Source organism: Aethalodelphis obliquidens, unplaced genomic scaffold (genome assembly GCF_003676395.1).
Source record: "Aethalodelphis obliquidens isolate GAN/ISIS:26980383/991018 unplaced genomic scaffold, ASM367639v1 scaffold40, whole genome shotgun sequence".
Taxonomy (NCBI): domain Eukaryota; kingdom Metazoa; phylum Chordata; class Mammalia; order Artiodactyla; family Delphinidae; genus Aethalodelphis; species Aethalodelphis obliquidens.
Window position 1 is genome coordinate 15851933 of NW_020837984.1, and position 25838 is coordinate 15877770.

At 34.5% G+C, this 25838-nt stretch overlaps 1 protein-coding gene across 7 annotated transcripts in view; it reads left to right on the top strand.

Moving 5' to 3' along the window:
• The window catches only part of ZNF638 (zinc finger protein 638), an 83821-nt gene extending 58454 nt beyond the window's left edge, over nt 1–25367 (top strand). For 5 of the 7 annotated variants that reach the window (XM_027131956.1, XM_027131955.1, XM_027131957.1 and 2 more), the window contains 12 exons: nt 1719–1847; nt 3749–3790; nt 4295–4429; nt 5578–5703; nt 10070–10107; nt 14555–15779; nt 16370–16435; nt 18293–19247; nt 20062–20166; nt 22523–22621; nt 23363–23481; nt 24984–25367. In XM_027131956.1, the coding sequence (XP_026987757.1) occupies nt 1719–1847; nt 3749–3790; nt 4295–4429; nt 5578–5703; nt 10070–10107; nt 14555–15779; nt 16370–16435; nt 18293–19247; nt 20062–20166; nt 22523–22621; nt 23363–23481; nt 24984–25049 (3105 nt within the window). In that variant the 3' untranslated portion in view covers nt 25050–25367. The other 2 variants (XM_027131960.1, XM_027131961.1) reach the window with 2 other exon arrangements.
• The last annotated feature ends 471 nt before the right edge of the window (nt 25368–25838 follow it).

Consider the following 25838-nt stretch of genomic DNA (forward strand, 5'->3'; position numbering starts at 1 on the left):
ATTCTAATCAGATGTAGTTTTACGTTGGGAAGGATGGATTTCCCCATTGAAGTTTTGCTCGAACGTTTAGTTTAACAGAAAATACTTCACGTCTGTAATATGTTAATACAAAGTTTTTTAAACAACTTATAAAATTTTTTTGAGCACTCTTTACTAATATTTGTTTGTTTTTTTTACCCGTTGTACTCAAATGGGAAATAACCATTTTCAGACTCAGACTAGTGAAGTCATCAGTATTTAGAACAACCTAGATTTATCTGTATGTCTTCAGTTTTCTATAATGAGTATATATTGCTTTTGTAATTTAAAAACAAAACAAAATATTGTTAATAATGAACAACTTTTGGAAGGTATTTTATAGGAGGTGAATTTCAGGGAAGTTTAAATAATGGAAACAACACCGTTAGAGTGGTGGGGAGTAGTGTTCTTACTATAGGAAGGAGTGGAGTTAATGATCACTAGAGATTTTTGAGAGTCAAGCAAGTGTGCTTAAGAAAACAAAGTAGGAGGGGAGAGTAAGTGTAAGTAGTCATATGCAGTTTTACCTTATGTTAAAAGTAGATTATTTGAATGGTTGCACAACTCTATAAATGTATTAAAACCCATTAAACTGTACACTTAAACAGGTGAATTTTATGATATGTAAACTGTATTTCAATAAAGCTGTTTTCTAAAAAGCATATTATTTGTAATGTTTAGAGATGGACAAGAATAAGAATACATTGTTTAATGTAAGAATTTTATGTGATGATACATTAAAATAGGGGGAAATTGTGGGAACCTGGGAATGAATAATTCAAATTCATACTTTGCATCATATACCAGAGTGGATGTGTATGTAGATAAATATAGAATCCAAATACAGAAAATCTAGATTATTTGTGCCCAGTTTTGATTAGAGTTGAGTAGAATTATTTGGAGATTTAATTTAATTATTTGGAGATTTAATATTTTTCTAGATGTTATATGGAAAAATATCAGATTCAGTCATATAAACATTTTAAACATTTGTGAAACTAAAATTAACATAAAGCAAAATGGAAATTAAAAATTTAAAATATTTATGTAAAATGAGAAACACGGTTCATATAAACATGCTATAAAATATTAAAAGTTTAATAAATAAATTGGCAAATGACATAAAGAGAATCTATTTTTAAAAATTACAACTATAAATAAAAATATGGACTATTTCCACCTCATTAACTATCAGACATATGGAAGAATGTTCAATCTCTTTACTTACCCAGGTATGAAAATTAAAACCAAAACGTATGGAGTTACAATTTGACACTTATGAAAACAACAAAATAAAAAATAACTTGGTAACCATTACATGTTTCTTTGATTCTTTCGTTCCTCGTATTTCTCATATTTTGTCAATCATTAAATTTATTTACTCAGTAAATGTTCATTAAATGTTTGCTACATGCTAGATACTGCTCTAGGTACAAAGGGTATAGTGATGAATAAGATAAATAAAATTTCCCTAGTGTCATTTACTACAATGTCCCTTCTTATTTCTCTTTAGTATTGCCTTATGAGTTCAGTCATTCATTATTTCTTGGTTATGGTCGTAATGTTCTAAGGAATGCTTTTTTTATCTTAAAAACATTTACTAAGTTATTCAATTCATTTGACTCTTTAAGTATTAAATTTTTTTAAGAAAAAGTAACTTAAGATTTATTTTTTCATTCTTATAATTTGTATTTTAAAAGGCATTTATAGAAATAAACAGAAAATCTGCAGATTCTATGGTAAAATTTTATACCTGCTTCCCAATATCACTGGATGGGAATCAACTCTCAATAAGTATGGCTCCTGACAACATGAATTTAAAAGACGAGGTAAATAATGGACTTACCATCTTATTCACTAGAATATTATTAAATTTTTAAAACAGATTTATTATAGTCCATTATGTTTTCTAGTTTTCTTCTTTGGGTCACATATTTTCTCTCAAACACTGAGAAAGCATCTTCCTATATTTCTCCATAGTTGCCCATCTCATTGTTTGAGAGTTACCTCCATATTGAGGGAATCCAATCCCTCATGTATGTTGGAATGGAAAAAAAAAGTTGAAAACGGTAGTCTGTAAAGAACCCTATTCTTATCTCACTGCCATTATCTGTCATCCAAACTGGAATTCCAGAGGTTACCTTTATAATTTTTTCCTCTCATTTCTCATAACCAGCTGGTCACTAGGTCTGGTCTGTTTTAACTCCTGAATATTTCTGGAATTTGTTCCCTCTTCATCCCATTCACCATTGCCTCACCTCTTTAAAATGCCGGCTAAAATAGTTATTCTTTATATCCTCTACCTTCAGTTTTATCTCCCTCAAAACCTTTTTCCCAAAGTCATGAGACTGGCATACAATTCAAACCTCTTCAAATTAAACTGATTTAGAAACCCTTCATTGTTTCTGTGTGGCCTACAAACATTTACTGCTAAGAGGCATGAAACAGAGATGCTAGAATCTCTAGAGGAAGGTGGAAATGCATGTATTTTTTAAAATTAATACTTATTGGAGTATAGTTGCTTAACAATATTGTGTTAGTTTCTGCTGTACTGCAAAGTGAATTAGTTATACATATACATATACCCACTCTTTTTTAGATTTCCTTCCCACTTAGGTCACCACAAAGCATTGAGTAGAGTTCACTGTGATATACAGTAGGTTCTCATTAGTTATCTGTTTTATACATAGTAGTGTATATATGTCAATCCCAGTCTCCCAGTTCGTCCCACCCCACCACCTCTGCTTGGTAACTATGTTTGTTCTCTACATCTGTGACTCTGTTTCTGCTTTGCAAATAAGTTCATCTGTACAATTTTTCTAGATTCCACATATAAGTGATATTATACGATATTTGTTTTTCTCTTTTTGACTTACTTCACTCTGTATAACAATCTCTAGGTCATCCTCATCTCTGCAAATGTCACTATTTCGTTCCTTTTTATGGCTGAGTAATATTTCATTTTATACATGTACCACATCTTCTTTATCCATTCCTCTGTCGATGGACAATTTAGGTTGCTTCCATGTCCTGGCTATTGTAAATAGTGCTGTAATGAACATTGAAAATGCATGTATTTTGAAAAAGCCTTCCACTGAGAATCATTCTAATGTGATGTAATTGCTGGGGTGGTCTTATATACAGTAGTGTCGAAGAGAAAAAAAAATTTAAGAACCATAGTCTCATAAGATAAAATTCCTTTTCCAAACATTTAAGCCTTTTATCAGCTAGCTTCTCCCAGCTTTGACATCCCTGTGTTGTGCCAGTCTTGGCCTCTTTATATAATTCGGCAGCACCAAATCACTATACACTTAATACCCTGTGATGTTTTTTTTACTAGCCTACATCTCTGTTCTTCCTCATCCCCTATTATGCTTAGCTGACTTTTTGTTGTGTAATTTGAATTCTCTTACTGTCTGCTAAATTAAATCTCTTATTCCTTGTATATGAATTTGAGTGTCTTCCCCTAAATGGTACCACCTTATTAGTCTTTAATATACTTAGGGGATTAGGAAGAATTAAAGTCTGTGGGTAGGGTGGGACTTAGATAACTTGTTTTAGGAAGAGGGAAAGATTGTTGGAAGGAACAGAAATTTTGCTTACTTCTCATTTTATGAAATAGTTCTTAATGCTTATTCATATAGATTATTATATCAGTAAATCTTGACGAATTAAATATACAAATAAGAAATAGCTTACACCTTCAATCTTCCTCTGTTTGCCTTTCTAGGAAGCTATATTTACAACCTTGATTAGAGAAAACGACCCAGAGGTGAGTTTTGCATTTAAATGCTTTTGTACACTTGTTTAACTGATAGAAACATTGGTGGTTTTATTGTTCACCTGTCAGGAATTGAAGAAAATCTTAGCACTAGTTTTAAAATACTGAGGTGATGGAGATGTCAGATGAGTCTTCTCTTGGTAAAAATAAGAAATAGAGGGTAAAGGAGTCCTAATGTGCAATATTTTTTAGATTCTGGAGCCATGTTAACTGACTTGGGTAAATATTCGGTATATTAAGTGTTTTGGGTACATATTATGTTGATAGAAGAAAGATTATACTTCCTTTTTTAGTATATTGTTTCACTGATTATTCACATCTAGTACTAAGACCTCACTATCTTTACCTATATGGTCATTTTCTTACTCTTGGGAGAGGACATTACCTGACCTCTGAAAAATAAATTGTTATTCTGTGTTTTACACTTTGATACTTTAGCTGTTTTTCTCTTTTTCTGTGCTGTCTCTTTAAAAAAAACAAAAACAAAAACTACAGGCAAATGTAGATAAAATTTACGATCGATTTGTACATCTTGATAACTTACCAGAAGATGGACTTCAGTGTGTACTTTGTGTTGGACTTCAGTTTGGAAAAGTGGATCACCACGTATACATGAGTAATAAAAACAAGGTAACAAGGTCCCTTCTATTTTCGCTGTATGTTCTGTAAAGAATATATAATTGAACCCTATATTCTTATGGTCTGTAACTTTTAATTCAGCTTCTGAACTGAAGCATCTATAAACATTATTCAGCCTCTTAGCAGAATTATGATATACCATCATATTTTCTCCTGGGCTTTGGCAGGAAGAAGAACTCTTACTTTGAAGGGGAAATAAAAACTTGCACAAGGGAGAAGGGTAATACGTGCAAAGAGCATTATCTTTTGGGGAAGTGCAGACTTGTGTTCATCTAGCCTTAACTACCTTTGTGACCTTAGCTAAGTTGGTTTACACTTTTAGTTCTTATTTATAAAATGAAAGGATGTCAGCCAGGTATTTCTAAAGTCCCTTTACGTTTTCTGTGCCCTCTATCTTCTCTATTTAATTCAGTCGTGTCCATGAAAATTAGATTTTGGTCAACCATGTATTACCTAGAAAGGTAGAAAGGGTTTTATAGCAAAGTTGACAGTATTTGCTTCATAAAAAATACCTAATTGACCAAGTAGTAGATACTAATTTCTTTGACATGTTTAAGAAATTTCTTTAACTATGTTTAAGTGTCAGTTCAGTGGCATTTAAATATATTCATGTTGTTGTGCAGCCATCACCACTATCCATCTCCAGAACTTTTTCATTTTCACAAACTAAAACTCCCTGTCCATTAAACAACAGCTCTCCATCCCCCCTTTTCCTAGCCCCTGGCAACCACCATTCTACAACTTAAATTTCTGTCTCTGTATTTAACTACTTTAGATACCTCATATAAGTGGAATCATACAATTTTTGTCCTTTTGTGTCTGACTTATTTTACTTCGCATGTCTTCCAGCATGTGTTGTAGCATATGTCAGAATTTTCCTTCTTGAGGCTGAATAATATTCCATTGTATGCATGTACCACATGTGTTTATCTACTCGTCTGTTGATCGACACTTGGGTTGCTTCTACCTTTTGACTGTGAATAATACTGGTATGAATATGGGTATACAAATACTTGTTCCAGTTCTGGCTTTCAATTCTTTTAGTATATACTAAAAAATGAAATTGCTGGATCTTATGGTAATTCTACTTTTAATTCTTTTAGGAACTAGTAATTAATACTTTTCTGTCTTTTCCAAAGGCAATTCTTCAGTTAGATAGTCCTGAATCTGCTCAGTCAATGTACAGCTTTCTGAAGCAAAATCCACAGAACATAGGTAACCATGTATTGATCTGCACATTATCTCCAAAGCTAGACTCATCAGAGGTAAGATTATTTTGTATCAACTTCTGTGCTTTTAGAATATGAGGAAAGCATAAAGATCATTCTCCCAAAGCTAGAAGATACACTCTGAAGCTGATTTCGAGAATTATTCTTGGACAGTAGTCAAACTCATTCTGAGTTTAGATACTGTTTCTTTTAAAAATTTATTTTGCAATCATTATTCCAATTTTCATGGTTTATGGAACAGTATAAATTTGTATAAATGAGAATAAATTGAGGTAATTTTAGAAAATGTAGCATATTCATTCTGATGCTTGCTATGGACATATGTGCAGAGTGATGCCATATACATAGCATGGTTACCTCCAGAATGCAGCTCTAGATTGAGTCCATTTTGACTTCCTCCTGTTAAAAGTTTGGTTTTTTTCTTTTACTTGTTTAAATTATTATACTCTCTTCTTCTATAAGAAAGAAGATTTTACAGGTTCTTGGCTTGCACAGTAATAATCTTTGAAAACTATGAATAGTTTACCTTTGAAAGAATTAAATTGAAACTCAGATGTTTTCTCTTTCTAATAGTTTCATTGTATCTCAATAGCAAGAGGTAAATAGGGCCTTATATTTGGTGTCTGCAGGTTTTTGTTAATCTGCCAAACTCTTGTGCTAGCTCAAGAAAGAGAAAATTCCACCATCTAAATCCAAATTAAATAGATCACCTATAAGTAAATGAATGCATCATGATACTGATTTAAGCACAAATTTATTTTTTAAAATAAATTTATTTATTTGTTTTTGGCTACATTGGGTCTTCGTTGCTGCGTGCAGGTTTTCTCTAGTTGCAGCGAGCGGGAGCTACTCTTCGTTATGGTATGCGGGCTTCTCATTGTGGTGGCTTCTCTTGTTGCAGAGCACAGGCTCTAGGCACACAGCCTTCAGTAGTTGTGGCACACGGGCTCCATAGTTGTGGCTCGCAGGCTGTAGAGCGCAGGCTCAGTAGTTGTGGCGCACAGGCTTAGTTGCTCTGTGGCATGTGGGATCTTCCCAGACCAGGGCTCGAACCCGTGTCCCCTGCATTGGCAGGCGGATTCTTAACCACTGGGCCACCAGGGAAGTCCTTAAGCACAAATTTGTGTGCCTTGTTTAACCTGATTTCAGAAGAAAATTTTTTGAAGTTTTTAACTTTTTTTTTTTTCTTAACAGAACATTGTATTTTTAAAACTTTGTGTTGTGGTATGTTTCAAGTTATTACTTTCAACTATGTTCAGAATTACAGTAAACACAGACTACACAGAAATTTTTCTTCCAGAATTGTGGTCCCAAATTCTTAGACTTAAAGAAAATGAAACAAGTGGAAATTATATGAAACTTCTGCCTAAATTAATGCTTTATTTCCCACATCCTAACTCAACCTCATTCTTGAAGAGCACATTTAACTTATTGTAAAAGACTTATTAGCTCAACCACTGATAAGCTAGCCTTGTAATCTTGAGCATGTCACATAATGTCCATTATATCCATTTAACAAATCATAAATTGGATAGTAGAGGCAGGTGGACTAATTTCAAGGTGTTGTAATAGTCTATATGAGAGGTAATGAAAGCCTAAGCTAGACTATGAGGTGGAAATAAATCCTGCCCCCAGATTTTTTTAATAACAGTTTTTAATTTACCATGTTTATGAGTTAATTAGTATCCTATGTTACCCTCTGTTCAATATCCTCCCCCCATATTTGTTACCTGTAATGTTACTTCCACATGTAATACGTTACAACCTTTAATTCTATAACTATAGTTACCTTGCATACAGAGTATGAAGGCATAATTCTAAGTACTGAAACCCAGTACCTGCATTTTTGATATCTTGATTATGAAGATATTTACTGCAGAATTTAGTAATGAGAGTGGTTCTATAAAGAAAGAAATACGTGTAATTTGCACACTTGGAAGTGACTCTCCTATACTCGCAGTCTTTTCTCAAAATGATGCTGTGTTTTTGTTCAGTATTTGGGTTATGGCTTTCCTGTACAGTTAAGGAGTTGTTTTTTGTTGTCGAAAGGAAAAAAGAAGACTGTCTTCATGTTACTCGGGTCACATAACTTAATTACTATTTGTTGAATAGAATATGCTCTCTTCTTAGAGCTATCCTTCTGACACCCTGTTCTAAATTTATGGCCATTTGCTTTGTAAAGCATCTATATACCTTTGATTTTCTTTTTATTGCTCTTCTGAGTTACTTATGTTATTTCTTGGACTCTGTATCTCCTACTCTCTTGGATTACTTTCTGTTTGCCAGAATATATTGTCAAATAATTTTCCCAGAAAGTATGTATGGCCAGTAAACTTTCTAAATCCCTGCATATTTAGAAATGACTTTATTTTTCTCTTACATGTTTCATTGATGGTGTGTCCAGGTGGAGAATTCTGTGCTCAGATTGTTCTTGCTTTTATTGTTTTGTTTTTCTTAACCAGTGTTGTTAAGGAGAAGGCTGATTCCAATCCTACCTCTATGTAATTTTTTTTTTCTCTTTGAAACCTTTTAGCATTTATTCCTAATTCATTTAGCAAATTGTTATCTAATTCCTTCTCTATGCCAGCACTGTTTTAGACTTTGGAATACATTGGTAAACAGAGGAGTCAATGGCCCAGTCTTCAAGGAGCTTATTTTTTATATATATATATATATATATATATATATATATATATACACACACACACACACACACACACACACACACACACACACACAAAAATACACACACACACGTATATATACGTAGTGTGAGGTGGTAAAAAGTGCTATGAAGTGCTGTGGAGAAAAACCAAGAAAAAATGATAGAGTGTGCTGGATGGCGGGGTGTACAGGGGGACATGTGTATTTTAGAGTGGTCAGGCCCCTCTGAGAAAGAGTTATTTGAGAGACCTGAAAGAAAGAAGTAAGAGAGCGAACTCTACTAATGTATCAAAGAGAAGAGGTTTTTAGAGAGAACAAGAGCTAAGGCCTTAAGGACATATTTGGTGGTTCGGGAATTCCAAGGAGGATCAGTATGGCTACTACATTGAGCAAGGTTTTAACTTGGTTTGGGACTTACTTCCTATATCCTGCTTAGATCATTCATTGAATTTATGAAATCTAAAAATTAGTGTGTTTCTTCACCTGAGGAAAATTTTCCTCTTATATCTTTGAATATTTCTTCTCTTCAAATTTTAATGTTCTGTCTTTCTGGAAGTAGCACCTGTACTGATATTATGGATGCTATATCCTATTGAATTTTTTTTTAGAAAAATTTTTTAGAGAGTATTCTTTCGAGTTGTTTTTAAAGCAGTTCTCTGAAATACCTTGAGTCAGTTTTGTATCCTTAATTTGTTCTCTCTTGTGCATTTGTTTTTCTCTTCTATTAATTTATGAATAAAGAAGCAAGTTAGCTAATACAGGTATCTGGTATAGATTTTCTCTACTGTATAGGTTGGTTTCGGTTTCAGTTTCCTCTAACAAGTTTCTCCCGTGAATGAGAAGACCGCTTGTAGGCACTGTGGGTGGGACTTAGCAACTGCCATCTTTAATTTTCTTTATATACCATTACAGTGTAGACTGGATACCTTACCAGATACCCTAGTAAAGAAGGTCTTTACTCTGGGACTCCAGCACCCCACCGGGAACCTCTCTAGAAATATTATTCAGTTTCTATACAATATAATTCTTGGCTTTTAATCTGAGAAAATCTAGAGAAAGATAATTCTCAACTCAGCACACGATTCCCCACAGAAAAAGCCTTCAGCTAGTATGTGTAAGTTCTAAAGGGCAGATATTTTTGCTGTTTGTTCAGTGATGTATCCTAAGTACCTGGATCAGTGCTTGGTACATAAGCACTGAATTTTAATTCCTCCTTTCATTTTGGGCCCCAGGACATTGCTTTCTTGGTGGTGCAGGTTCATGTTTAAAAGGATTATTGTTAAATTTTGTCCAGCACTTCTATGTGTTTTGAGTAGAAAGCTTTCTAAGTCAACTAGTCTCTCATAAATAGAAGTCTTTTAAAATAATAATTGCACAAAAAATATGTTGATATTTCAGGTTGATTGTTTTTATTCTTAGCAAAAGGTGGTATTTCCAGGCTTTTAAAGTTAAAATTTTCTTATTTATTATAAACATTATGGAAACTTATTTTTCTCATTAATTTCTGTGTGTCATTTATTCTGTATAATCTTATTTAGAGATCTTTATCTAAAAATGGGAAAAAAATTCTAAAAGCTGATGGTTATGTGGACACTGAAAACTATCTGTTTTGATATATTTTTAAGGTATGGGTTTTTTTTTTAGCTTAGATTTTAAGAACTGAAAACACTGCATTGATGAGTTAAATATTTTAAATCCAGTAGAATAACCTCTAATAAAATGTGGAATTATATTACAGGCTGAAGCTGAGAAAGACCCAGAACTAGGGAAAAAAAGGTATGTTGCTTTAAGTTTGCTAACAGTTTTTATAGTACGTAGTTAATTACTGAATATTATTTCTGTATTTTATGGTAGTTCACTAGTAACAAAAAGTTTGTATCTTTTATGAGTGTCATGAGGGTGTTTTTTGTTTTGGGGTTTTTGGAGGGCTCTGTTTGACCTAGGGGCTTTTTTTGTTATTAGTTTTGGTCTCTTTCAGATATTTACTGATTTTTTTTTTCTAGGAGAAGTGAATGTGTACACACAGTTTGAATTAAATATATAAATTTGCCTTCTTTATGAAATGTTTTGCTAAGACTCTTGAACAGCTCAACTCTGTTATCAGTATTACATTCTTGTTAGATTTTTCTATTCCAGAATAGGCACAGTGTAAATTTTAAGTTTGTATAATCCTTTTAAATTTTCATTGAGTTTTTAAAACCAGAAAGATAATATTTAGTGTGTATTTTGGTATAAAACAAAATAATATGTACACTGCTTTATATTTTCAGAGGTTGAAAGCTTGTTCTTCAGAGTCTATACAAACTGGTAACTCACAACTTTTTTTGACCACATATAGTATATCCTGTTCGTAGTGACTTCCTCATCCTGATGAATACCACACTTATCACCACCCTTGTCCCACCAATGAATAACCTCCCTTTTACTGTTCTTCATTGGGAATCACTGATAGAGAATTCTTTCTCTCTTTCATACTAAGTGGTTTACCCTTATTTCTTAGTCAGTGGAGTAAGAGCTTATCAGTTTGAAAGAGGAGTTTGAGTGTTTAAATATGGAAAGTTTATTTTATTTGATACACTGCCTAATTATAAGATGCCTGAAAAACAGGATGTCTTATAGATTTTTCTTCTCAGTAATTAATTTTTATAAAATGAGACTTTTAAATGATAAAGATGATTATGAGTACATTAAAATATATCGGTAACTTTAAGCAATAGGTTGGCTATATGTATCCACACAGACTTTTTTAAGTTGCACATCAGCATACCAATTATATTTACATGCCTAAGAAGTAATAACCAACAGCAAGCAGTGTTTGCTACAAAAGCCCGCAAAGGGCTGAATAAGTAACAATGCTGCATGTAGTAGTATAGATAGACCTGCAGTTTGGCTGTAGTAACTCTGGCTGGTAATTAAGCAGGCTCTTCCAAAAATCCATTTTATATGTTTCATTTGACAGTTTCTTTCACGGCCAAAAGAATAGTTATTGTGTGCGTTTGGTCATTTTCTCTTTCATTGTTTTCACTTATCTTTTAAAATCAGATATGTCTTAATGAATTTACAAGTAGTTGTCTAATCTTATTAATTTTTAAAGTTCTAGCACTAATAATTTCTTAATTCCCACTTTGCAGTTTTTTTCTGACTTGTATGACATTAGAGAAAAAAGACATGGGATGTGGCTGAATACTTCACATTTCTTTATTGGAGTAAGCTGATCCTGAGAAAATACTGGTCCTTTTTTTTTTTTTAAGCACTTGTGGATGCTAATTCGTTAACATGATCCTCTTGTTTATAGTTAATGTAGAGTATTTGTTTCCTTTTTAAAAGAAATCTCACATGGATATATTAATAATTTAATAAAATTCTACATTTTCCCTGTTTTAACCAACCCCATGTGAACATTATTTATTTATCATATGATTAAGGCTCCAAATAAGGGTGCAAGAGGAAATGTTCACCAGTTCATTAATAATGTTGGGCAGTACTCAGTGGCCCTCTGAAATAAATACTGATCTTCAGTGTTATGTCTCAGTCTAAAGTTTCTCAGAAAGTGTATGGTATGGTGTTAACCTTTGTTCTCATGGCCAGCTTTTACTATATACCTTCTCTGAAGATTTTGAAACCCTGGTTTTATGGAGGGGTGGGGTAGGACAGGGGAGTGGGAAATTAGATACCCCTATCCTGAACCCAGCCTTCCTGGAATCCTTTTTCGGTCCAGTTTCCAGAATATGATTTTGTTTTCTTTGTTCTTTTAAAAGACTGTTTTTTATATTCTGGTGTTAATAATTTCATTTATTTGACGTCTCAAACTGACTTTCCAAGCTAACTTGATGAACACTGAAGGTTTTTACCATATCAGCCAGAAAACTAGGTACTAAGTTTTGGAAAATAAATCCTATGAAGAAAGCACTATAATTTTAAAAGACTGGCACACAAGAACAAATATGGAATTAAGCCATTTTCCTAAGTAGGTTCATGCTGTCTGTTTCAAGTGTGAAACTGCATGGTGATTCATTTTATATAAAAGATAACAGCTTTTTAAATTTACTGACAAACTTTAAATGTGGTAAAGGGGGAGGACTTGCTATATCCTAGAGCCAGGAATCAAAATCTCCATTGTTCTTCTAAAGCCCAGTAAATTGGTGTTTTTGTATAGCTCTAGTTTGTAAAGCCTTTAGGGTTAATATGCAGTTCTGTACTGAGGCAGGAGTTTGAATTTAATGTTCATTATTGGAAATGAGTCTTGTAACTTAAAAATGAAAGCTTATTTCTTGAGAAATAATATTTACATAACTGCTTTAACTGAATATCACAACTTTTTCTTTGTCATACTTGTGCTTGGCTGCAAGTTTTTTTTTTTACTTTTCCTAAGAATTTGGAACACCAAAAATCAGCCATTGGTTTTTTTTGTTTGTTTGTTTGTTTGTTTGCGGTACGCGGGCCTCTCACTGTTGTGGCCTCTCCCGTTGTGGAGCACAGGCTCCAGACGCGCAGGCCCAGCGGCCATGGCTCACGGGCCCAGCCGCTCCGCGGCATGTGGGATCTTCCTGGACTGGGGCACGAACCCGTGTCCCCTGCATCGGCAGGCGGACCCTCAACCACTGTGCCACCAGGGAAGCCCCCATTGGTATTTTTTAATATAAGGGATGTGAATCATTTCAAATACAAACCTTTAAACCCTTTCAGCATACAAAGGATAGCTTATACAGTTGACTAGAATATTATTTGATAAAGGTCCATGGTTACTGACTTTTTAACTTAAATAAATTCCTCAAACTCTTTGCCTTAATGGCTTTTCTTTAAGAGGTGTTTCTCTGATCTCTTAGAAAAGTTTTCTCCTCTGGAAGTTTAAACTTACCATCATTGGAGGAGGGAGGAATAGTTTATTGGCTCATATGATTAGACCCTGATGTGGTAGCACTTTTTCCAAACTTCTGAAATATTATTAATGTCTCAGGACACGGACACCATCTTGCAGTAACTAAAGAGTATATAGCCACCCTTTGAGAAGCATATCAAAAGGGATGTCTCATCCCCTCCTTCCTTGAAGAGTAGGAGGAAAAAGTCAACACTGAGGTATTGATATGGCAGGATCACTTTCTGGAGTCTTTTTCCAAGCTGTACCTTCTAATGTAATTAAGCAGATGTATTTGTTAAACATTATTGTGTTGACAGCGTGCTGGATGTGTCTTCAGAAGCTAAGATTTTCCTTATTACTATTCAGGATAATCTCTTATCTATGGAGCATTAATATAAAAACAGTTTATTCTGTCTCTGTCTCAGTGAAAATAGTTGTATCGCACACTTTTATTTTTATGTTGGATTTGGGAGGACCTTGATCAATTAGATCAGTTGCATGTATTTGCCATGTATTTCCTCCATTTCTTCTAAATAATTTTACTTAAAATTTTAAGCTATATATTAGAATCTTAAATTAGTCTCTGTAACTGGAAGGATTTCTTTTAACAAATTTCTTCTTGTGATATAGCCAAAGGCACATACTTTATAATAAGAATACATGTTTATGTTAAGGTGATTGTATCAGCTTTGCCTCTAACTTTAAATCTCCAACAGAGTATTTAAAAGACATTTCCAAAGAAAGTTTTCTTTTAAGTATTACTAATAAATACAGTTCTTGGGAAATTGAAAACAAATCTGTTTCACATCCAAAAGAAAGAGGTGACGTGGTTAAGATAACTGTGGCCTATCAGTTTCTGTTCCTTTTAGGTAAGGCTCACTTATAAAATTGTAAATTTTAATGCATGGATCATTAGTTTCACGAACCATAAACATATTCTATTATTTCAGTTACCACTGTTGGGGAGATAGGACCTAATAATAATTTGAGATGTCTCAAATTCACATTCAGCCTTCTGGTCTCAGGGGCAACTTGACACAGAAGGAAAAAAAAATGATTATAACTTATATGAGTAAAATGATTGTATCAGTGGTCATAATATTGCCATAATTTCCTTTGAACTAAAAAGAAATCTTTAGTGCAATGAGGATCTTTTTAAAATTTTATGTTATTTGTATATTTACATCAAAACTTCTTAACCATTATAATGCTGATTGACTGGATTTCCCAATACTTATTGCTCTTGTATCAGGAAGTCTTAACAATTAGCATCGACAGGACTATTTATGATGGTTGAATTCTCATCATAGTTTGATTTTTGTTTGTGTTTTTGTTTGTGTTCTTTTTGTTTTTAAATACTTTTAGCCCTGACTTGAAAAACCGTCCAGTTGATGAAAGTGAGGTGCAAAGAGCAGCTGATAGTCCCTCTGTTAAACCTAGTGAAGTTGAAGAAGAATCTATTCCCAGCATTCAAATAGAAACTTTTATACAACAGGAAGAGCCTTGTGAGGAAGAACCAGAAAAAGCACTATGTGTCTCTGACTTTGCTATTGAAACATTTGAAGTTGAAACTCAGGGAGAGGAGGTCAAAGTGGAAATTCCTCTTGTAGCATCCACTCCAGCCAGTATTGACTTATTCACTGAAAATGGAGAGCAGTCTGTTTTAAATCAGCAGGTGTATGCCAGTGACTTTGAGAAGGAAGAGGCAGAACTTATTAACCCTGAAACAGAATTATCATCATCTGATAGTGCATTTATAGAAGAAAGGAACATCAAAGGAATTCTAGAAGACTCTCCATCTGAAGCAGAAGATTTCTTTTCTAAGATTACACAGTCTATGATAGAAGCTGTAGCTGAAGTAGACAAACATGAAACTGTTTCAGAAATAGTACCATCTACTTGTGTTGTGGCCTTAGTACCTGGAATTTCCACTGGGGATGAGCAGGCAGTGAGCACAAAGGGAATTTCTGCAAAAAGTAATATGGATGAAAAGGAGGAGAATGAATTAAATACCAAGGAAACCAGAATGGATCTGCAAATACGAATGGAGAAGGCTGAAAAGAATGATGATAAGATGGTTGCAGAGAAGTTGGAAAAGATTGTGGCTGCAATGAAAGAAAAGCCTGCAGAAAACTCAGTGACCAAGGCATGCCCAAATAAAGGAGTGGTTCAGGCCAGTAAGTCTGATGAAACTAGTAAAATTAGTATGCTGCCTGCATCAAATGCATCTAGCAGTAAATCAGGCATCAAGGCTGGTATGGTCTCTTCTCTAAAGGCAAAAGCTACAGCTTCAAAATCTGAAAACCAGAAAAGTTTTCTAAAATCTGTACTCAGAGATCAAATAAATGCTGAAAAGAAACTTTCAGCCAAGGAATTGGGTCTCCTTAAACCTACAAGTGCCAGATCAGGCTTGGCTGAAAACAGCAGTAAATTGAAACCCACTCAGAGCAGTGTCACCAGAGGAGGCAGTGGAAGGATCTCAGCCCTGCAAGGCAAAGATTCTAAACTGGATTACAGGGATATTACGAAACAGTCTCAGGAAACAGAGGCTAAACCTTCTGCCATGAAACGGGATGACAGCAACAATAAGGTGAGGAGGGTAGGAAGAATGTTCAGAGAATCTATGAAGTGATTATCTCTGTTGTAGCTAAGGAGTAGGAGATGTAATCTTGTTTTATGCTTTCATCTCCTCACTCCCTTTGCCCCCAAGCTCCCTTTTCCCTTTCTTAAATGACTCCATTGATGTAAGCCAGTAGACACTTAGAATAATAAGCTCAAGTCTATAATTTATTAACAGGTGTGAAAGCATTATTTGGATAAAGTGTGGTCAGAAATAAAACTTTGTATTTAAAAAAAAAAAAATTCTGCATTGAATCTCCTGAGGTGATTTAGCACTCTGCTCCTGAAGTGGGAAACAGTTTTCTCTTTTAAATTGAAGCTCCCTTTATCAGCTTACTGATGGCCCAACTTAGACAGTAAAACTGAATTTAACTACAGCTTGCGGAGATGATGCCTATACTGTTAAATGATTGTTGACTTAGCTTGGTATACCTGTTAAATATTTGTATAATTGAATGTGTTTGGGTAGTATTTGCTGTTTGAATTCTTTTTGTGTTTTAAAGAATATTAATAACCTAGTTGTAAATTCTGTTTTTCTGTATTTCTTATTTAATATTTCAGACTTTGACTGGGCAAAACACTAAGACTTCTAAAAGCACCACTGGTAGAAGTTCCAAACCCAAAGAGGTAAGAAACAATCTACTAACACAGACCCATCTATTCCATCATTCCATAAAAGAGTTCGTCCACCTTGTAACTTGTGTCTCTCCTGTAATAATTAGTTTGATATAGAGCAAGGGACAGGAATGAGATAGTATATTTTTGACCCCACCACCAGTTCGTTTTCTGACCTTGAGCTAGGCTAAATAGTTTGTTCTTGGTGTGGGGCAAAAAGTTACACAGGGATGGAAAGGGGATTAGAGTAGGAAGACACGTCCAGTCTCACATCAGTAGGAATGGGTTGTAACACAGAATAAAATCATCCATGTAAAGGAGGTTGACATTTGACTTGAGTCCTCTCCATTTTGTTATCCTTTTGGTATGGCTCAATTTATCCTAACTAGATGGGCTTTAAGATTTACTTTCTTGATACTGACTTCTGCTGCCAAATAAACATGTTACAATATATTTGGCTGTTTGGTATTTTAGATTTCTGTTATTCATAGAATATTTTTTCAGTTATTTTACTTTTTTCCCCTGGTAGGGCATAAATTTGGGTCTGTTTTATTAGGGCAAGGAGAAATGTTAGTAGTTTAAGAAGCAGAAGTAAGGATTATGGTTCTTCCATGGCTTAATAAATTGATAGTACAGTTGCTTACAGATTCCCCCTCCTGCCCTAAATTTACTGGGTATGTATTGTAATGCCATTATTATATTTACTATTAATTGACCATTGATAGTGTACTAAATGTGTAGGAGGCCTGCCAGGAATTTATTTTCTTTAGTAATTGGCACCATTTTTCAAATTACAGATACAATTTTTTTTTCAAGTGCAGTCATATTTGTCATTAAGTCTTAGTAATAAATTTTCCATATAACTTTCTCAAAATATAAATCTTATATAGGCATACCTCAGAGATACTACAAGTTCTGTTCCAGACCAGAATAGTAAAGTAAATATCTCAATAAAAGTGAGTCACACATATTTTTTGGTTTCCCAGTAAAAGTTATGTTTATACTATACTGTACTCTATTAAGTGTACAGTAGCATTGTGTCTTTTAAAAAATGTGCATACCTTAATTAAGTACCTTATTGCTAAAAAATGCTAACCATCTTCTGAGTCTTCAGTGAATCATAATCTTTTTGCAGTAGTAACATCAAAGGTCACTGACCAGAGATCACCATAACAAATATAATAATAATGACGAAGTTTGCATATTGTGAGAATTACTGAAATGTGACACAGAGACATGAAGTTAGCAAGTGCTGTTGGAAAAATGGCGCCATTAGACTTATCACAGGGTTTCCACAAATCTTCAATTTGTAAAAAGTAGTATCTGCAAAGTACAATAAAGCAAAGTGCAATAAAGCAAAATGTGCCTGTATCTTAGTATTACACATCTTAAAATATGTATATAAATTGATTGATGGAACAATCTAGTTAGCTATTAACTTTCTAGTTGCATTTGAGGTGCTTTTAGTAGTCCATGAAGTCTCCAAAACACTTGCTAGATATCATTTAACGTATGGAATAGTAAATTCTTTATATTATATTAATTGTTTGATAAATGCTCTTAATGTAGTATTTTTGTACATCATATTTCCAATTCGCACATCATTTAGGAAATAATTGTAATCTTACTGAAATTAAGTAAAGGTGGAATTAGATTGATATTGTTAGGATTTTACCTTTGGCATTGTTCACTCTTTGGATTTGTTTGTGGGGCTTTGAAAAATAACTAATTTCAGCTTTTGGAAACATCTCTGTACTGAAATTCTCACAAATGATAGATATGTCATGCACATTTATTGAGACTGTATGGAATCTAGCCAGTTATCAGTAGTTGTTCACAATTCTGTGAGTTTTTTTACCTTTCCAACAGGAACCCTTATTTCCATTTAATTTGGATGAATTTGTTACTGTGGATGAAGTTATAGAAGAAGTGAATCCTTTTCAAGCCAAGCAGAATCCACTGAAGGGAAAAAGGAAAGAAGCTCTCAAAAACACCCCTTCCTCTGAACTTAACTTGAAGAAGAAGAAGGGGAAAGTCTCTGCTTCTCGTGTTGTTGAGGGAGAATTATCTTTTGTAACATTGGATGAGATTGGGGAAGAAGAAGATGCAGCTGCACATATAGCACAAGCTCTAGTCACTGTGGATGAAGTAATTGATGAAGAAGAAATAAATATGGAAGAAATGGTAAAAAATTCAAATTCACTTCTTACATTAGATGAGTTAATTGATCAAGATGATTGCATTTCCCACAGTGAACCTAAAGATGTTACTGTACTGTCAGTGGCTGAAGAACAAGATCTTCTCAAACAGGAACGCTTGGTAACTGTGGATGAAATTGGAGAAGTGGAAGAGCTACCTTTAAATGAGTCAGCAGACATAAGTTTTGCTGCTTTAAATACTAAAGGAGATGAGGAAAATACTGGAAGGGATTCCATTGGGTTCATTTCTTCTCATATGCCTGAAGACCCTTCTGCTTTAGTTACTGTAGATGAAATACAGGATGACAGCAGTGATCTGCATTTAGTGACATTAGATGAAGTAACTGAAGAGGATGAAGACTCTCTGGCAGATTTTAACAACCTTAAAGAAGAGCTTAATTTTGTTACTGTTGATGAAGTTGGAGAGGAGGAAGATGGAGACAATGATTTAAAAGTTGAATTAACACAAAGCAAACATGACTATCCCACCGATAAAAGAGGGGATAGAAAAAAGAGAGCTATGGACACAAAGAAGACAAAACTTGAAGCTTTGTCCCAAGTGGGTCCAGTAAATGAGAATGTTATGGAAGAAGATCTGAAAACCATGATTGAAAGACACTTAGCAGGTAGATATTCAGAAGTGGTAGCTTTTGTTTTATGAGTGGACTACATTAAAAAATTTTTTTAAATATATGTTACAGCATTACCAATAATTTCACTGTGTATTGACATAAGAAGCCAACAGATAGTTATGGCCAAGTGATACTTTCCAAAGAAATATGTTCAAGTTTCACAAATTTCTCTTAGTTCAGACCCTACCCCAAGTTACTGTATCTCAAGAAAAGATAACAAAGCCAGAAAGCAAACTAAAATACCCAGATTAGAATTGGAATGAAAATGATATGTTTGTATTTTTGAGAAAATACAGCTTTTGATAAGTAGAAGGCTGTTTATACCAGCCTGCCTCCTAGTTTTTGCTTAGACTTAGGATTTGGGAAAATTTGTGAAGGTACCATTTCACTTTTAAGTAATATTTTGATGGTATAGAATAATAGGTCAGCTCACTTTCAGTACTTTAGGGAGATCAAAATAATTTCAAATACAAAAATCTTGAAAGATTTAACCAAACTAAGAATAAAAAATACTAGCAAGGTCCCACAGTCTTGAACAAAATAGAAAAATGTGTGTAGGCTCCTTGAGAAAAGCAGGTGGGAAGGTGGAGTTTTGATCAGGGTAAGTGGGAAAATAAAAGGAGAATGCTTAGACTAGTGCTGAATTTTTAAAAACAGAATTCTTCTATTTTATATTAGAAATAGGTTTCCTTCCCAAATTTGAGTAATATCTATCTTGTTTGCAAAAAAGGTGTTAAAGTTGTTATTCAGAGTTAAAAGCAATTTAAACACTGTTACTGTAGCAATAAATTAGACTTTCTCTTTAAAGCTAAAGTGCCAGCCAAGAGAGTTAGAATTGGGAAAACGCCACCATCAGAAAAAGCTGTTACGGCAGAACCAGCAAAAGATGAAGAGGCCTTCCAAATTAGTGAAGGTAAAGCAGGATCGATAGAAGTGGGGGAGAGTAACACAATATGAGGAGGTGGTTAAAGTTCCAAAGATCTGCTGTCTAAGAAGAAAAGTAGAAAAAGAGTCAACAGAGCAGGGATGGGAGTTGAGGGAGTGAGGGAAGGCAGCCCATTAATGATTAGATCTGGATAAAGATTTTTATCTTTGCAATTATAGAGATAATGGAACATAATGGAATGGGATAATAGAGAATAATATGTGATCCTATTATAATAGAATGTGACAAATTTTCGTGGAAATGATCTGTGAAAGGTTATTCTGACCATGTTGCAGCATCAAGTCAAAATTATTTATTAACTAGCTTTAATTTGTGTACCAGGTCCCTTGCTTTGTGGATGCTGCCAAGCAGGCAGCCATGAATTAAATAAGATGTCTTAATAACATTAATACAGTTTATGTTGAAAGAAATAGGGAACAGTGTCTAGAATACTGCAGTTACTTAACAAGTATTTGTCATTGTGTCCATATATTCATAGCAAAATCCTAAATCCCTAGTACCATTCTCCTTGAAAACAGCACCCTCATTGCCCTCCTGCTTTTGTATCCTATGTTCTCTAAGGAAAAACCACCACCTGTGATTCAGTGGAATCTCATTGACCTAGCTCTCAGCTGGGTCCTCAGTGCTGCTCCACAGTTTATTTAGGCCTCCTTCCTTTCCCATTTCCTAACCAGGTGTAATAAAAACCTAAAACCCTTCTGCTTGTTGTCATACTGGATTAAGTTTTTTTCTTCTTAATTTAGTCTTATTTGACTTCTCTGCATCATTTGTTACTGTTGATTATGTACTCTTTCTTGATGCTCTCTCCCTTGGCTAAGTGGGTACTCCTCCTTTGTTTATTGTTCTCCATTAACCTCTCCTTGATACCAAGCCATAGTCAATGGTTTTACTAACTGACAAATGCTTCTAGCATAATTTCATGAGGGCTTTCCCCCCTCGGGATTTCTGTTGTGATAGGGCAACTTCAGCTACCAGCTTGCTTAGAACCGCCTCATCTCAACAGAAGAACAGAAAAAGAATCATTTCTTTACTGCTTTTGTAACCATTTATTTTCATTAATAGACAATATATTTGATGAAAGAACCTAGCTTAAGAAAAAGTCATTTTTTAAATAATTTTAAACTTAAAATATTTGTTTTAATCTCTTAATTATGTAATTATATATAATATGTATTATTGTTGTTGTTATTATTAGATAAAGGTGCCTTTGGCGTGGTAGCAGCAAATGTGTTTGAGAAAGTATTACTCTGTTGAGGGTTGTAGCAAGACACTGGAGGCTGTTTTAAGCATCAAGTCAAGAAAAGCGAGACAGCCTTTTTAATCGACTCTTTGGGACTTGATGACTGGTAGAATGCAAGGAGTAAGAGAACAGTAAATAACGATTTCATAGTTTCTAACCATCCCCTCAGATTAGGGAAAGAGTAGCCCAGTTACATGGGGAGAGCACTGAACTTGAAGTCACAAGTCTCTGTCACTTACTGGCTATGCATCCTTGGACATAATCAGTTTCTTACCTCTTTTGGGTTTTTTTTCTCCATCTGTGAAGAAATAGGGATAATAATGATTTGACCTGCCTGTCTCACACGAGATAAAAGCTAAATGAATGATATGTATGTGAGAGAGATTTGTCCAGTGCTTTACAACAGTTAGGTATTTCAGCTGCTGAGGGTAACCAGAATTGCTTGGAACCAGTTTTTGTTTTTGTCTTCCCCCGAGATCCTGTTAGGCATTTTGCTGATAACATTGAGTGCTTCTTACATGTTAATTCACTTTGCTGAGTTTGAATGTTTGTAGTTTCACTTGTGATTCAGTCTAACAAGGGTCTTAGTCCATCAGTTTAGGCTTTGTTTTTCTTGGTTGGAAGGGTTTCAATACAGGACCGCAGAATTATTCTCTGCTCGTGTCCTTTTCTCCTTGATCCACACTCTTCTCCCACCCCAGCACTTTTTCATACACACGTTAACTCTTGCCAGTAATATAGAACTTGAAGTTCTTTCATTACCTTTAAAATTTTTCCTGAACAATGTGTAAATAAAATATGCTGCTAAGCTTTAGTCCCATATCCTTGAATCTATTTAATAAGGTTGAACAGATTTACCCATTTATTCCTTATATAAAGACTCTTGGACGAATAGTCGGGTGGGATTAACCAAGAAAGGTTTACTTAGAGAGATGATCCATAAATTAATCTTTTTTTTTCATAGATTAATCTTTGAAGGCAGAGATTATCTGATATCAGCTTCAGATAACATCACTTAGTATAAAATCTATAAATCTATTTTGAATAACTTTTTTTTTTCCTTGAAAAATTTAATGACTTTAGTCGATGAAGAATCTGGATTAATGGATTCAGAACCAGAAAGAAAACGCCAGAAGATTGAGGACTCTTTGGGGAAATCAGTGGCACCTGATGTCCCTGAAGGTAAAGTAAAAATGACATTTTTTCCTTATCCATGTGAAATAAAAATTCAGAACCGTAATAAGTGTTCTGTTGTTTAGATGAGTAACGCAATGACCTTGCTTAGATGATTAGAGTGGAAATTAGCAAGCTTTGTACACTGGCATTTCTGAGAACAGTTTATTAAGCTGTGTTTTTACCTGACAAAGATATTTTTATTGCACTCGTGAAGTCTGGGATATGTACTCTCTTTGTTGCTCTGGTAAGAATTGAGTTATACTTGCCCAGGCAGAAATTCCAGTTGAGTAGGACATGATGGAAAAGCTTAGCTAGCAAACTTTGTTCATGGCCAGCTCAGATGAGCTAAGGGGCACCTTATTTGTTTACCCATTGTATTCCTCAAGCAGACAGTTGACTATCATTTTGCCTCTTCTCCCTGTTTTATTTTAACAGTGGATTCCTAAGAGGTTTATTTCAAAGACTACCAGATTCTTTTCCAGTGAACTGCTATTCTGAAGGAATTCCCTGCCATTCCTGGAGGCTCTGGAATATTACAGAATTTGTTTAAAAATAAAGACTTCTGTTTTGTGATTAGAGGCTTAATTGCTCTTGATCCCTAGATACATAACAGTGTGTATTATGTTTGTACATAAATGTATACTGTGCTTAGTATGTTTATCATGTTCAGATAAATTAACACAGCTCTAGATAAATTATCGTTAATTTTTTTCCTTCCTCTTCCCCCTCTCTCTTCCTGTCCTCTAGATTTAGACTTTCTTGTACCGAAGGCTGGATTCTTCTGTCCAATTTGTTCCCTCTTCTACTCAGGTGAAAAAGCAATGACAAATCACTGCAGGAGTACACGTCATAAGCAAAATACAGAGGTAGATATTTCTTATTTTTAACTCATCAAATCTTCAGGTGGTGGTATTATAGTCAAACTACTGAAGTGTCCACACAAAATGTACATCCTTTCCTTTTGGAAGAACTTTTTAAGGTTTGTTTATTCCTCTTAAGTTCAAAGTACTATTCATGTCCTTCACTGTATCTTGCCAGTAACTCCTAGTTTTTATTCCTTTTCCTCTGGCAGCGTTTGCCAGAGTAGATTTTGTATATCACTAGTCCCATGTGACACTCCATTAAAGTGTGGGAAACTGTATATTCTGATGCCCTCTTGCAGAGTCATGGACACATAACATGTTAAAGTTTCAGACTTGTCTAGCCAAAGAATCCACTTAACTTTATTTAATCCATTTCCTCACTACTACCACCCCTGTTTTTAGTTGTACATGGCTTTGGGACACATTTAGATTAGAACTCTAGAGAATCATCATTAGCCATAATTGAAACAGTGGTTCTGATTCCTCCTGAATGTTTGAGAGTTGCTTTATATATCCTCTGTATTGAATTTGTGGCACAGACACTCATCTAACATTCATTGAGCTGTTATTTGCTGGAAGCTTATTCAGTCCCCCAATCAATTTTATGAGGTAGATGCTATCAGTTCCAATTTTGAAGATGAGGAAACAGGATTAAAGAGTACCTAATCCCCAAGATCACATAGCTAGTTAGTGGCAGATTTAGGATTTGAACCTACCTTTGTTTTATTCTAAGCTTATGCCCTTAAACATTGTGCTGTGCTACCTATGCTCTTAACATGTCACTTTTCCACTTGAAATCTTCCACTGGCTTCATATTACACTTGGAATAATATGCAAACTTCTTATTGTGGGTCTGTAAGGCCCTACATGATCTGATTTTTTTCCTACTTCTCTGACCTCGCTGTTATTGCTCACTGTGTTTCAGCTTTTTTGGCTCTCTTGTTGTTCGTACATGAAAGGCCCCTTTGCTGCCTTTGCACCTTTATATTGCTGTTCCTTTGCCCTCTCCCAGCCCCCCTTGTATAGCTGGTTCTTCCTCATCTTTTAGGTCTCAACTCAAGTAACAGCTTCCCTGAAAGGCCTTTGACAAAGAAAGACCTAGCTAAAGTAGAACACTCCTCCCAACCCAAAAAGCAGTCAATCTCATTTGCTTTACAGTCTTTCTTTCCTTTATAATACTTACCACCACCCCCTAAATTATCTTGTTTATTCTTTTATTGTTTCTCTTCCCCTACTAGAATGTCAGCTCCATGAGGTAAGGGGCCTTATCTATCTTCTTGACCACTGAGTCCCCAAGCATCAAGATAATGCATAAGTATATCATAAATATCAGATGATTCACAAATGGAAGGAAGGAATGTTAATGTAAGGCACTGTGTTTCTAATCTTTATTCTGTAGGATCAAGCTCTTTAAATTATAAATACAGTGAAATATATTAGATACATTTGTAACACAGCAAAGCAACATCTAATACATATTTTATATTATGAATTGCTTTTAACAGAAGTTCATGGCCAAGCAAAGAAAGGAAAAGGAGCAGAATGAGGCTGAAGAAAGAAGCTCTAGGTGATTGGGGGAAAGGGGAAAAAATTCATTAGAAATTCGTTTAGGGTCCAGTTGATTTGTGTATTTTTGTTATCACTTAATTTGTAATTTTTGTTTCAGAAGCAAATATTCATGTTGTACAAATTTTGATTGCCCTTGATGTAGAGACTGAAGGGGAAAGTATGATGGGTTTGATTTTTATATCAAATCATCAGGCATGGAGAAATATCTTTTAGAAGTGTTAAAATAAATGTTCCTACTGTATATTTAAAATACCATGTTGTGTTTGTGGCTGATTTATTAAAGACTTGCTGGCCTCTGCAGACAGGCTTCTCTACAACCACTGAGACTTGGGATGTTTGGTGATTCTTCTTGTGTTACTGGAAATCATAGGCGTGACAGTGTTTGACTTTGCTTCAACTGGTACAGGTCAAAGATTTCTTAAAACTCTCAATTTTTCTGGGTAAAATTCAATTACAGCATGTTTGGCTCAGGTATGTTTGAGTAAAACCTTGCTTGACTTTTTTAATGGCTTAGAAAGACATTTTTTCTGCGTCTGGTAACATCTGCTATTTTTGCCAGGACCCATTTAAGGTAGCTCCTAGCAAGTCATTTAATTTTAACTTGAAACTACAAAGACAAAGTAGCCTTTACTTTCTGTAGACCACAAGAATTGCTTTTTAAACCACTTGAATTATTATTTAATATGTTTGTGGGGAGTTGTAAAGGTACAAAAAAATAATTCACTGGATTGTGAGGTGCTGGACACAGCCCTGTACTGTAAAGTTTTAGATGAGGCCATGCTTCAGACATA